The following is a 12,430-nucleotide window of genomic DNA, read 5'->3' on the forward strand; positions in this document are numbered from 1 at the left end:
AGGGTACAAAATATTCCTCATGTCAGATCACACAAAGTATTGTTACAGCAGTATAGTGCAGTCATTTAAATATAACCATGTCGTGTGAATACAATAAAATCACATTGGACATTGAGAGATAAATATGAACACACACCTATAGGCAGACATTCACATGACCTGTAGCTACACTAACGCTAGGTAATATTAGCCCATTCTTAGGTGACACCGTCTGATCTCTTCATCTGGGTTACTGCTCATTGCATCATTTTCTCTTTTTACATTCCTTTGATTATCTAACCCTTTTACGGTATTTTTGGTGGGGGCCTGAGCACTGGGACAATCACTAATCTCCGGGAAGTGATCCGCCTGTGATTCCATGGAACGGAAATGAAGATCATCTTAGGGCACATTTACAAGAGTCCCTTTTGTCCCAAATCTTGTAATAGTGGCAAAACCACAATAAAAAAAAAGAACTCATGTAAATACACCCATAAGGCTCTACAGCTATATATGTTCGTGTCAGTAGAACTGTAGGGGGTCTGGGTCTAGCGGCTTTATTAGGCTATGTACACACTCGCAATGGAGGCTTCACTCCCGATTCCATCAAATCAATAGACAGCTCGGCACAGCTCGAAAGACACCATTATAAGGGTCCTCTTACAAGGGCCGTGTAAAAGAGCACCGATCAACGAGACAGCTTGTTGATTGACGCTCGTTTGCTCCCTTCACAAGGAACTATGTATGGGGACGAGCGCTCGTTACTCCGATTGCTCATCCCATACATTTCTTTGATGTCGGCAAACAGGGAGTTGTGCTGCCAACGATAATATTTTGTGCTGCATAAACGATACAATCAGCCGACGTACGAGTGTTTTCTCGCTCATCGGCTAATCGTTGCCTTGTTTACACAGGGCAATTATCGGAAACTTTGCCCGTGTAAATGGGCCTCAAATCAATGGTATCCCTCGAATTAGTTTTTTTTTTTAGAAACCACGACGCAAGTGTGAACAGCCCTTTTAGGGTATGTGCACACACACTAATTACGTCCGTAATTGACGGACGTATTTCGGCCGCAAGTCCCGGACCGAACACAGTGCAGGGAGCCGGGCTCCTAGCATCATAGTTATGTACGATGCTAGGAGTCCCTGCCTCTCTGCAGGACAACTGTCCCGTGCTGAAAACATGATTACAGTACGGGACAGTTGTCCTGCAGCAAGGCAGGGACTCCTAGCGTCGTACATAAGTATGATGCTAGGAGCCCGGCTCCTTGCACTGTGTTCGGTCCGGGACTTGCGGCCGAAATACGTCCGTCAATTACGGACGTAATTAGTGTGTGTGCACATACCCTTACACAGGGCAATTATCGTGCAAACAATTGTTCACAGTACGCTCGTTCCCGATAATTACCCTGTGTAAACAAGGCAACGATTAGCAGATGAGCGAGAAAACTCTCCATCATCTGCTGATCGTCTCGTTTTAAAAAAAGTTAAATATTATCATTGTCGGCAGCACATCTCCCAGTAAACAGGGAGACGTGCTGCCGACAAGATAGAAATGTATGCGGATGAGCGATCAGAGCAACAAGTGCTCATCCCCATACTAGCTCCTTGTGACAGCAACAAACGAGCGCCATCAACGAGTTGTCTCGTTGATCGGAACTCATTTACATTTTACAATATGGTAGTTATATTCATGGGCAGCGTGGATATAAGTGTATAATACAATAACGTAATCTTATTAATCGGCACTCCGTCTATCAGCAGATCTACCGCACGGACACACACATATCGCCGCCTATCAGTCCCCGGCATCACCTCCGCACCACGCACGGAGAAAACCTTTCACTTCCTGTCCCCGATGACCTTGGCAGCACGAACCTATTCAGGACCCAGTCTAGGCGTCCACAGTAATGCCTGTTAACACATTGCCCCTTCAGCTCGCACGAGCCCTCGCTCTTAGGCTCATACAGGCTACAAGCGTGCTCTCACTAACGCAGAACTATCACTGTCTTCCCGGTAATCTCATTACATGCCATGTAATCCGTGATATAGGCGCTTCGCGGACAGGCGCCTGCTGACCTGCATAAGGCGGAGCCGGAAGTACGGCCCCCTGTCACCGTGAACTTTGAGGTCACTCCCACGTGGTTCGGATACTTCTAGAAGTGCGCACGGTGACTTGCGTCTGTCTGTTTCTGCGCTGTCCCAGTGTCGCCGCGTCTATCACTCGTCTACCACATCATGCTGAGCGCAAGTAGAACCGTCAGCCGCCTGCTGTCCTGCGTGCCGCGGAGCGAAGCCCGCAAGGTACGTGCTCTGTTATATCATCATTTCTGCAGTGTGTGTAACTGAGGTCGGAGCGTTATTCATGTCACGTGAATGTCTGCTAGAACTGACTGATATTCATAGCAGAGTCGCCATACCAGCGCTCCTTATGTAAGGAACCCCTACTGTAATGTAATGGACCGGTCTCCGCTCCACACTGCAAGGTTACAGAAAACGTCATAGAATTGCACCATCCTGAAGTAAGGGGGGTGGGGAAATATCACTGCATTCTATGAGATTTTATTAATGATTTTCTTGAGCTCTCTGTGGCCGGAACTTGTTTCTGATTGATATATAATGAACATTTGACAGTAGTCAGTCTTTCACAGTGGGACATTAAACACCCCCCACCCCAAATCGCACATTCTAAACAAGTCCAATGTGAACAAGTTGTATAAATATACATGTAGAATTGTCATCGTGTATATTCAGTGTCTACTAGGAATAAAAGCAGTTTTTTTATTTTTTTTATTCTACACATAGCCAAGATATATGTCCCCTGATAATTGACAGTGTGATTTATTTTATCTATACATAAGACATTTTATGGAAATAGAAATGCCGGTAGAGGAGGGTGAATGTTTTGCGTGTAGCCGCTCTTAGATAAAGAACCTAATCTTCTACGTCTTCTAGTATTTTCCAGTAATTGTCCATTAGGCTGAATGTCTGTCTTGCATGCTGTGGGGGCAGCCATTTTGTTGGCTGATCTTGTCACATTCCTCTGTTATATGATGCAGTGATGTCACTGGACAGGATCTGATTGGCTGTTTCTTGGCTCATCCCACAAAATGGCCTCCTCTTCTGTGTGGATGAGGCAGAAAAAATGAAAGTACAGACACTACACGTGTGGTTTACTGGAGCTTCGTTTCTGGATGGGCCCGTTTGACGCTTTTCTCTAACTTTGCGCCACCTCTTGGCTTAATCTAGCCCAGTATTTTGAGGCAAAATTGCGGCGCACATCATTTAAAGGGATTTTCCAGCCAGTAAAAATGTATGGACTATCCTCCAGGATAGGCTGTCAATATCTGATGGATCGGGGTCTGACTTTCGTAACCCCTGCCGATCAGCTGTTTTTAAAGGGCCACAGCGCTTCTACGAGTGCCCCTTCAAAACAGCGGATTGGTGGGGTTCCGGGAGTGTGAGCACAGCCCATCAGATATTGACGGCCTATCCTGTAGGATAGGCCATACATTTTTACTGGCTGGAAAACCCCTTTAATAAATTTGGTGCATTTTAGGACTATATTGCTACACCCGCTTCCTTTTTTAAAAAGAGTTTAAAATTTGTAGCAAATCTGTCTTGGGGGCATGTACGCCAGATGTTTGCTGCAATTTGCTCCCTAATTCTAGAGTGTTTTCCATAGTAAATATGCCTTCTTTTTTTTTTTCTTTCATTACCGTGAACTTTTCTCGTCATTCGTGTTTCTCGTCCGCTTACTGGTTTGACTTTTTATTTTATTTTTTTTTCCCCTCCTCACCAATTTTCTGAGAGAAATGGACAGCACATGGATTTTGTCGGTTATTTTCATGCAATCATTGACTTCAGTGGTGCAGTGAATTTATCGCAGCAAACTTGCTCCGTGACAAAAACTAAAAACTGATGTGTAAATAACCCCGATAAATTGCAAGGGCCAGTGTGTTGGCAGTTGTTAAAACGAACAACACACGGACGAGAAACGTGCCCGTGTGAATAGGCTCTAATGTGTGCAAGGACCCGCTGACACTGAACCAGTCAGTCCCGCGGACCTGACTGATTCAGGTCTTAGCGAAGGTTACAGCTGCTCTGTATAGAAAAATACAAAGCAGCTGTATCTAAAGTAAAAATGGTGTACATAGCTTTTAAAGTGTCTTGTCCTAAAGGATATGTCGTCAATATACATTACCCTAGCAACATTGTTCAAGTACACTGTGGCTTATGCTAAATAAACTAGTAACCATATCATCTTTTTCCTTAGGGCTGTGTTAATGGCCTCAGTGAAGAGTTGCTTAGAGCAGCATCTAAGAGGAGCTATGCGTAAGTGTTTGATCACATGTATTTTATTATTCTTTTTCGTCGCTTTGTCTGCATGCTGCTTCCACAGGAACGTTATCCAATTTTGAGAATCTTTTTCCATAGGCCTTTTCCCCGTAATGTGATTCGGTAGGGGACACTGCCAGCTTACGATTTATTACCCCTGCAGTAACCAGTATAACATTGATGCCAGGTTTGTCAATATCGGTAGCAAACCAATGGGGCATATTGCAACGGGTTGTTTAACATGGACAAAGACATTAGAACATGCAACATTTTCTGTTAGAGTAAAGCTGGTGTCCTCACCCTCTTTAGAAGAGGGTGAATACAGTTAACTCCTTCCCGCACCTTGGCATAAATGCATTTCCAAGTGAGCAGGAACTACACGCACCTGGGCGTGCAGTTGTGTCCGTGCTTTAACAGTTAACAGCGGCGCTACATGGCAGCAGCGGTTAACTGTGCAGGGTGTCTGCCCTGCTCTCTGTATTGCCGATCAGCGGCCCATCGCCACTGATTTTGGCAGTTACCCCCTTAGATGAGGTAGTTGATTGCGATTGCCGCATTTAAGAGGTTTTGAGCAGATCGGCAGCCCCCACATGCATTTGTGGGGGCTGGCGATCCTTGTCACGGCAACCGGAGACTAGGCAATGGCCTCCGGGCTGCCATGTACGGAAGCCTATGAGGACCAGCCGGATGCTTGTCCTCTTAGGCTTGTCCTCTTAGGCTTCCTCTCAGAATGAGGCCTTATTCAGACAAACTGGAAATACGTCCGTGCCATGCGCGTGATTTTCGCGCGCTTCGCACGGACCTATATTGGTCTATGGGGCAGTGCAGACATGAGCGTGAGTACGCTGAAAAAAAGTCTCTGAAGACTGACCAATCACAGCCGTCTGTGACGTCTGCAGGAGAAAGCTCCTGTCACTTTCTCTGATCTCCTCATTTCTGTGAGATCCGTGAGGCGGTGTAAAAAAAACAAACACTATTTTTATTAACCCCTTCCCGAAAATGGGCGTATAGTAACGCCCTGAGGATGAAGCGGGCACAGGAGCTGTGCTCGCTCCATCTTCATCAGGTGTCGGCTGTAATATACAGCCGACGTCTCACTGCAACTACAGCGATCACTGTCCTCTCCGATCGCTGTAGTTTAACCCCTTAAATGCCGCTGTCAATAGTGACAGCGGCATTTAAGTGATTGATACAGAGGGAGGGGGCTCCCTCTGCACCCCATTGCCCCCCCCCCCGCGCGAAAAATCGCGGGGTTCTGATGGTTGCGGGAGCCTAAGGCAGGACGTAATTGGCTCAACTGTCAGTTGTAAAGTGACAGTTGCAATACACTGCACTACACAAGTACATACAGAAGTAGTGCAGTGTATTGTACAGGGGATCAGAAGATCAGATCTTCCAGTCCCCTAGTATGTGTAAAATAAAAAGTGAAAAAAAGTTTTAGATAAATAAGTAAATAAAAGTTTTATGTAATAAAAACAATAATCGTCTTGTTTCCCAGATCGAGCCCTTTATAAATAGAAAAAAAAGACAAAAACTAGACATAATAGGTATCGCTGCATTCGTATTGGCCTGACCTAAAAAAATATCATATTATTTATCCCGCACGGTGAACACCGTAAAAAAAATACCATAAAAAAACAATGGCAGAATTTCCTTTTTTGGTCACGTTGTTTCCAAAAAATGGAATAAAAAGTCGCGCGTAGCCAAACATGGTACCAATAAAAACTACAGTGTGTCACGCAAAAAACAAGCCCTCACAAAGCTCCGTCGATAAAAAAGTTATGGCTCTCTGGATATGGTGACACTAAAACATTTTTATTTAGAAAAAAGGGTTTTTATTGTGTAAAAGTAGTAAAACATATAAAAACGATACGATTATGGCAATACCAAATTTATATCAAACCGCAGAATAAAGTAAACATGTTGTTTATGCTGCACAGAGAACGCCGGTAAAAAAATAGTGAAAGAATTTCTGGTATTTGGTCTCCTCACCTCAGGAAAAAATGGAACAAAAACGGATCAAATTATCGCATGTACCCCAAAATGATACTAATAAAAACGACAGCTCGTCCCATGAAAATCAAGCGCTCACACAGCTCATCAACGGAAATATAAAAAGTTCTGACTCTTGGAACGCAATAATGCAAAACGACGGCCCAGACTAATTTTATGTGTGCAGCAGTTCTTCACCTAAAACCCCACTTCATCATTTGCAGCCCCCACTGGTAGACCCTGTAAATGCAGCGGAAACGATGACATTTTGGGGTCTGTGCTACATATGGGGCTAGTGAAGAAGTCAAAGATTAGGCAATACTGGAGTGCGGATGTTTTGTACAACACCACAGACACCCTTTAGAAGTGCGACTCCTGCACCCAATAATCCGGCCTGTGCATGAAGGATTGGTTCAAAGCGTACGTCACTATCCAGGGATAATTAATTTTATTATTCATTCTCCCCATTATTACATCATCCTATTATGACCTGTTGCACTCCGCCCAGCTTACATATACCCTGATGTACTCCTCCCAGCTTACATATACCCTGATGTACTCCTCCCAGCTTACATATACCCTGATGTACTCCGCCCAGCTTACATATACCCTGATGTACTCCGCCCAGCTTACATATACCCTGATGTACTCTGCACAGTTTACATATACCCTGATGTACTCTGCACAGTTTACATATACCCTGATGTACTCCGCCCAGCTTACATATACCCTGATGTACTCCGCCCAGCTTACATATACCCTGATGTACTCCGCCCAGCTTACATATACCCTGATGTACTCTGCCCAGCTTACATATACCCTGATGTACTCTGCACAGTTTACATATACCCTGATGTACTCCGCCCAGCTTACATATACCCTGATGTACTCCGCCCAGCTTACATATACCCTGATGTACTCCGCACAGTTTACATATACCCTGATACACTCCGCACAGCTTACATATGCCCTGATGTACTCCGCACAGTTTACATATACCCTGATGCACTCCGCCCAGCTTACATATGCCCTGATGTACTCCGCCCAGCTTACATATGCCCTGATGTACTCCGCCCAGCTTACATATGCCCTGATGTACTCCGCCCAGCTTACATATGCCCTGATGTACTCCGCCCAGCTTACATATGCCCTGATGTACTCCGCCCAGCTTACATATGCCCTGATGTACTCCGCCCAGCTTACATATGCCCTGATGTACTCCGCCCAGCTTACATATGCCCCCACATTATAAACTGAAACACCAGTAAAACACTAAACAAAACTACTACCAAGCAAAATCTGCGCTCCAAAAGCCAAATGGCGCTCCTTCTGGGCCTGGCAGTGTGCCCAAACAGCAGTTTATGACCACATATGGGGTATTACTGTACTCTGGAGAACCGCTTAACAATTTATGGGGCGTATGTCTCCCGTGGTACAAGCTGGGCCCAACGCATTGGGCACTGAAATAGCATATATGTGGAAAATGGCAATTTTAAATCTGCAACATCCACTGTGCACTAATTTCTACAAAACCTTTGGGGTTAAAATGCTCACTACACTTGTAGATGAATTCCTTGAGGGGTGTAGTTTCCTAAATGGGGTCACTTCTCGGGAGTTTTCACTGTACTGGTACCTCAGCGCAATGCAACATGGCGTCAAAAACAAATTTTGTAAAATCTCCACTCCAAAAACGAAATTGCACTTTTTCCATTTAGACCCTTGCCGTATGTCCAAATAGCAGTTTACCACCACATATGGGGTATTTCCGTAATCGGGAGAAATTGTGTAACACACTTTGGGGTGTCTTTTCTCCTGTATTCCTTGTGGAAATGAGAAATTCTGAGCTAAATCTACAGGCCTTTGGAAAAAAAAAGTTTTTCATTTTCACAGACCAATTCTAATAAAATCTATAAAACACCTGAGGGCTCAAAATGCTCACTACACCTCTAATTTAATTCTTTCAGGGGTATAGTCTCCAAATTGGGATCACATCTGGGGAATTTCTACTATACTGGTACTTCAGGGGCTCTGCAAATGCGACATGGCCCCCAGAAACCAATTCAGCAAAATCTGAGCTGCAAAATCCAAATGGTGCTCCGTCCCTTCTGAGCCCTGCCATGGGTCCAAACAGCAGTTTATTACCACATATGGGGTATTACCGTAATCAGGAGAAATTGCTTTACAAATGTTGAGGTGCTTTTTCTCCTTTATTCCTTATAAAAATTAGAATATTCTGTGTTTTTTCCAAAAAAAAAGTCTCTTTTCATCTTCACAGACTAATTCCAATAAATTCAGCAAAAAACCTGTGGGGTCAAAATGCTAACTATACCACTAGAAAAATTCATTGAGGGGTATAGTTTCCAAAATGGGGTCACTTTTGGGGGGATTCCACTGTTTAGGTCCCTCCAGGGCGTTGCAAACGTGACACGGCACTGAAAACCATTCCAGTAAAATCAGAGCTCCAAAATCCAAATGGGGTCCTTCCCTTCTGAGCCCTGCCGTGGGTCCAAACAGCAGTTTATTACCACATATGGGGTATTTCTGTAATCGCGAGAAATTGCTTTACAAATGTTGGGGTGCTTTCTCTCCTTTATTTCTTGCAAAAATTAGAAATTTTTACGTTTTTCCAGAAAAAAAGTAGATTTTCATTTTCAGATTAACTCCAGAAAATATAGCAAAATACCTGTGGGGTCAAAATGCTAACTATACCCCTAGATAAATTCCCTGAGGGGTGTAGTTTAAAAAATGGGGGTCACTTTTGGGGGTTTCCACTGTTTTGGCACCACAAGACCTCTTCAAACCTGACATAGTGCCTAAAATATATTCTGAAAAAAGGAGGCCCCAAAATCCAAGAGGTGCTCCTTTGCTTCTGAGGCCTGTGTTTCAGTCCATTAGCGCACTAGGGACACATCTGGGATATTTCTAAAAACGGCAGAATCTGGGCAATAAATATTGAGTTGCGTTTCTCACGTAAAACCTTCTGTGGTACAGAAAAAATGTATTACATATGAACTTTGTGAAAAAAAAAAAATTAAATTTGAAAATTTCAGCTCTACATTCCTTCAATTCCTGTAAAACGCCTGAAGGGTTGAAATGCTTTCTGAATGCTGTTTTGGATACTTTGAGGGGTGCAATTTTCAAAATGGGGTGTTTTATGGGGGTTTCTAATATATAGGCCCCTCAAAACCACTTCAGAACTGAACTCATCCCTGAAAAAATAGCTTTTTGAAATTTTCTTAAAAATATGAGAAATTGCTGCTAAAGTTCTAAGCCTTGTAACGGTCCTAGAAAAATAAAAGGATGTTCAAAAAACAATGCAAACATAAAGTAGACATATGGGAAATGTTAATTAGTAACTCTTTTGTGTGGTATTACTATCTGTTTAACAAGCAGATACATTTAAAATTGGAAAAATCATAATTTCTTTTCTCTAAATGTTGGTGTTTTTCACAAATAAGCAATTAATTTATCGACCAAATTTTTTCACTAACCTAAAGTACAATATGTCACGAGAAAACAATCTCAGAATCAATTGGATAGGTAAAAGCATTCCAGAGTTATTACCACATAAAGTGATACATGTCAGATTTGAAAAAATGGGTCTGGTCCTCAAGGCCAAAATGAGCTTGGTACTCAAGGGGTTAATGCCCAAGTGGGCGTATTTTCACTTTAGACCAAGTGGGCGTTGTACAGGGGAGTGTATGACGCTGACCAATCAGCGTGCTGCACTCCTCTCCATTCATTTACTCAGCGCATAGGGATCCAGTTAGATCCTTATGTGCTGTCTTAAACTTACACATTAACAATACTGAAGTGTTTAGTCAGTGAATAGACATTCCACGGGATGTCTATTCTCAATCTCTGCACTTCGTTACTGTTTCTATTGTAGTTACAGCCGAAGAAGCGTGATCTCGTTGTAACCTGTCATTTACCGCGTAATCTCGCGAGATCACGCTTCCTCTGCTGGAACTACCAGAGACAGAGTAACGAAGTGCAGAGATTGTGAATAGACATTCTGTGGAATGTCTATTCACTGTTTAAACACTTCAGTATTGTTAATGTGTAAGTATAAGACAGCACAGAGCGATCTAACAGGATCCCTATGCACTGTGTAAATAAATGGAGAGGAGTGCATGAAGCTGATTGGTCAGCGTCATAAACTCCCCTGTAAAATGGCCACTTGGTCTAAAGTGAAAATACGCCCACTTGGGCATTAAGCAACTCATTAGCATAAATCTAAAAACGCTAAAAAAGTTGTAAAAATAGATCGTTTTTTTTAAATAAAAAGCATTACTGTCACCTACATTATAGCACCCATCTCCTTATCTAGGAGATAGTGCACTTATAATGTGTTGACAGAGCCTCTTTAAATTGAATATTACTTTGTTTTTACTTTATTTTTAAACTTTAACCCCTTAAGGACACAGCCTGTTTTGGTCTTAAGGACAGCCTATTTTTTCAAATCTGACGTGTCACTTTATGTTGTAATAACTCCGGAATGCTTTTACCTATCCAAGCGATTCTGAGATTGTTTTCTCGTGACACATTGGACTTTATGTTACTGGCAAAATTTGCTCGATACATTTAGGCCTCATGCACACGACCGTAGCCGTGTGCACGGCCGTGATTTTCGGGTCGGCCGGCTGCGGACTGTCGGCGGACTGTCAGCCGCAGGCCGCCCGCACATGGCCGCGGCCATTGTTTTCAATGAGCCCGGACCGCAGAACCGGGCCGTAATAAGACATGCCTGTTCTTTCTGCGGTCCGGGCTCCCGGGCCGTGCACGGACCGCAAAAACTACGGTCGTGTCCACGGCCCCATAGAAAAGAATGGGGCCGCAATTCTCCCGTGGATTTTCGGGGGAATTGCGGCCTCAAAAACACGGTCGTGTGCATGAGGCCTAAGTATTTAATTGTTAAAAACTTCCACAATTTAGCTAAAAATTGCAAAAATTAGCATTTTTCTAAACTTATATGTATCTGCTTGTAAGACAGATAGTAATACCACACAAAATTGTTGCTAATTAACATCACCCATATGTCTACTTTAGATTGGCATCGTTTTTTGAACATCCTTTTATTTTTCTATGACGTCACAAGGCTTAGAACTTTAGCAGCAATTTCTCACATTTTCAAGAAAATTTCAAAAGGCTATTTTTACAGGGGCCAGTTCAGTTGTGAAGTGGATTTTAGGGCCTTATATATTAGAAACCCTCTAAGTCACCCCATTTTAAAAACTTCACCCCTCAAAGTATTCAAAACAGCATTTAGAAAGTTTCTTAACCCTTTAGATGTTTCACAGGAATTGAGGCAAAGTAGATGTGAAATTTTCAAATTTCTTTTTTTTTTTTTTTTTTTTTTTTTTTGCAGAAATTAATTTTTCATCTATTTTTGTTTTGTAACACATCGTTTTACCAGAGAAACGCAACTCAATGTCTATTTCCCAGATTCTGCACTTTTTAGAAATACCCCACATGTGGCCCTAGTGCACTTATTGACTGAAGCACAGGCCTCAAACAAAGGAACACCTAGAGGATTTTGGGCCTCCTTTTTATTAGAAAATATTTTAGGCTCCATGTCGGGTCTGAAAGGCTCTTGCGGCACCAAGAGTGGAAATCCCCAAAAAGTGACCCCATTTTGGAAACTATACCCCTTGAGGAAGTTATCTAGGGTTATAGTGAGCATTTTGACCCTGCAGGTTTTTTGCAGAAATGATTGGAAGTAGGCTGTGAAAATGAAAATCTACATTCTTTCAAAGAAAATGTAGGTTTAGCTAATTTTTTCTAATTGCCACAAGGACTAAAAGGAGAAAATGAACCATTACTTTTGTAAAGCAATTTCTCCCGAGTAAAATAATACCCTGCGTGTGGTCATAAACGGCTGTTTGGACACACGGCAGGGCTTAGAAGGGAAAGGGCGCCATTTGGCTTTTGGAGCTCAAATTTAGCAGGAATGGTTTGCGGAACACCCGTCGCATTTGCAAAGCCCCTAAGGGACCAAAACAGTGAAAACACCAAAAAAGTGACTCCATTTAGGAAACTACACCCCTTGACGAATCCATCTAGGGGTGTAGTGAGCATTTTGAACCCACAGGGGTTTCATAGATTTTATTAGAATTGGG

The 12,430-nt window shown here is 42.9% G+C and overlaps 1 protein-coding gene across 1 annotated transcript in view; it reads left to right on the forward strand.

Annotated features, from left to right (window-relative positions):
* The first annotated feature begins 2,090 nt into the window (after positions 1–2,090).
* HSPA9 (heat shock protein family A (Hsp70) member 9) overlaps positions 2,091–12,430 on the forward strand; it is a 70,174-nt gene continuing 59,834 nt past the window's right edge. The window contains exons 1-2 of the mRNA XM_075856328.1: positions 2,091–2,285; positions 4,258–4,316. Coding sequence (XP_075712443.1) covers positions 2,220–2,285; positions 4,258–4,316 — 125 coding nt within the window. The 5' untranslated portion in view covers positions 2,091–2,219. The remainder of the gene's footprint in view (positions 2,286–4,257; positions 4,317–12,430) is intronic.

Source organism: Rhinoderma darwinii, chromosome 3 (genome assembly GCF_050947455.1).
Source record: "Rhinoderma darwinii isolate aRhiDar2 chromosome 3, aRhiDar2.hap1, whole genome shotgun sequence".
Classification (NCBI taxonomy): Eukaryota; Metazoa; Chordata; class Amphibia; order Anura; family Rhinodermatidae; genus Rhinoderma; species Rhinoderma darwinii.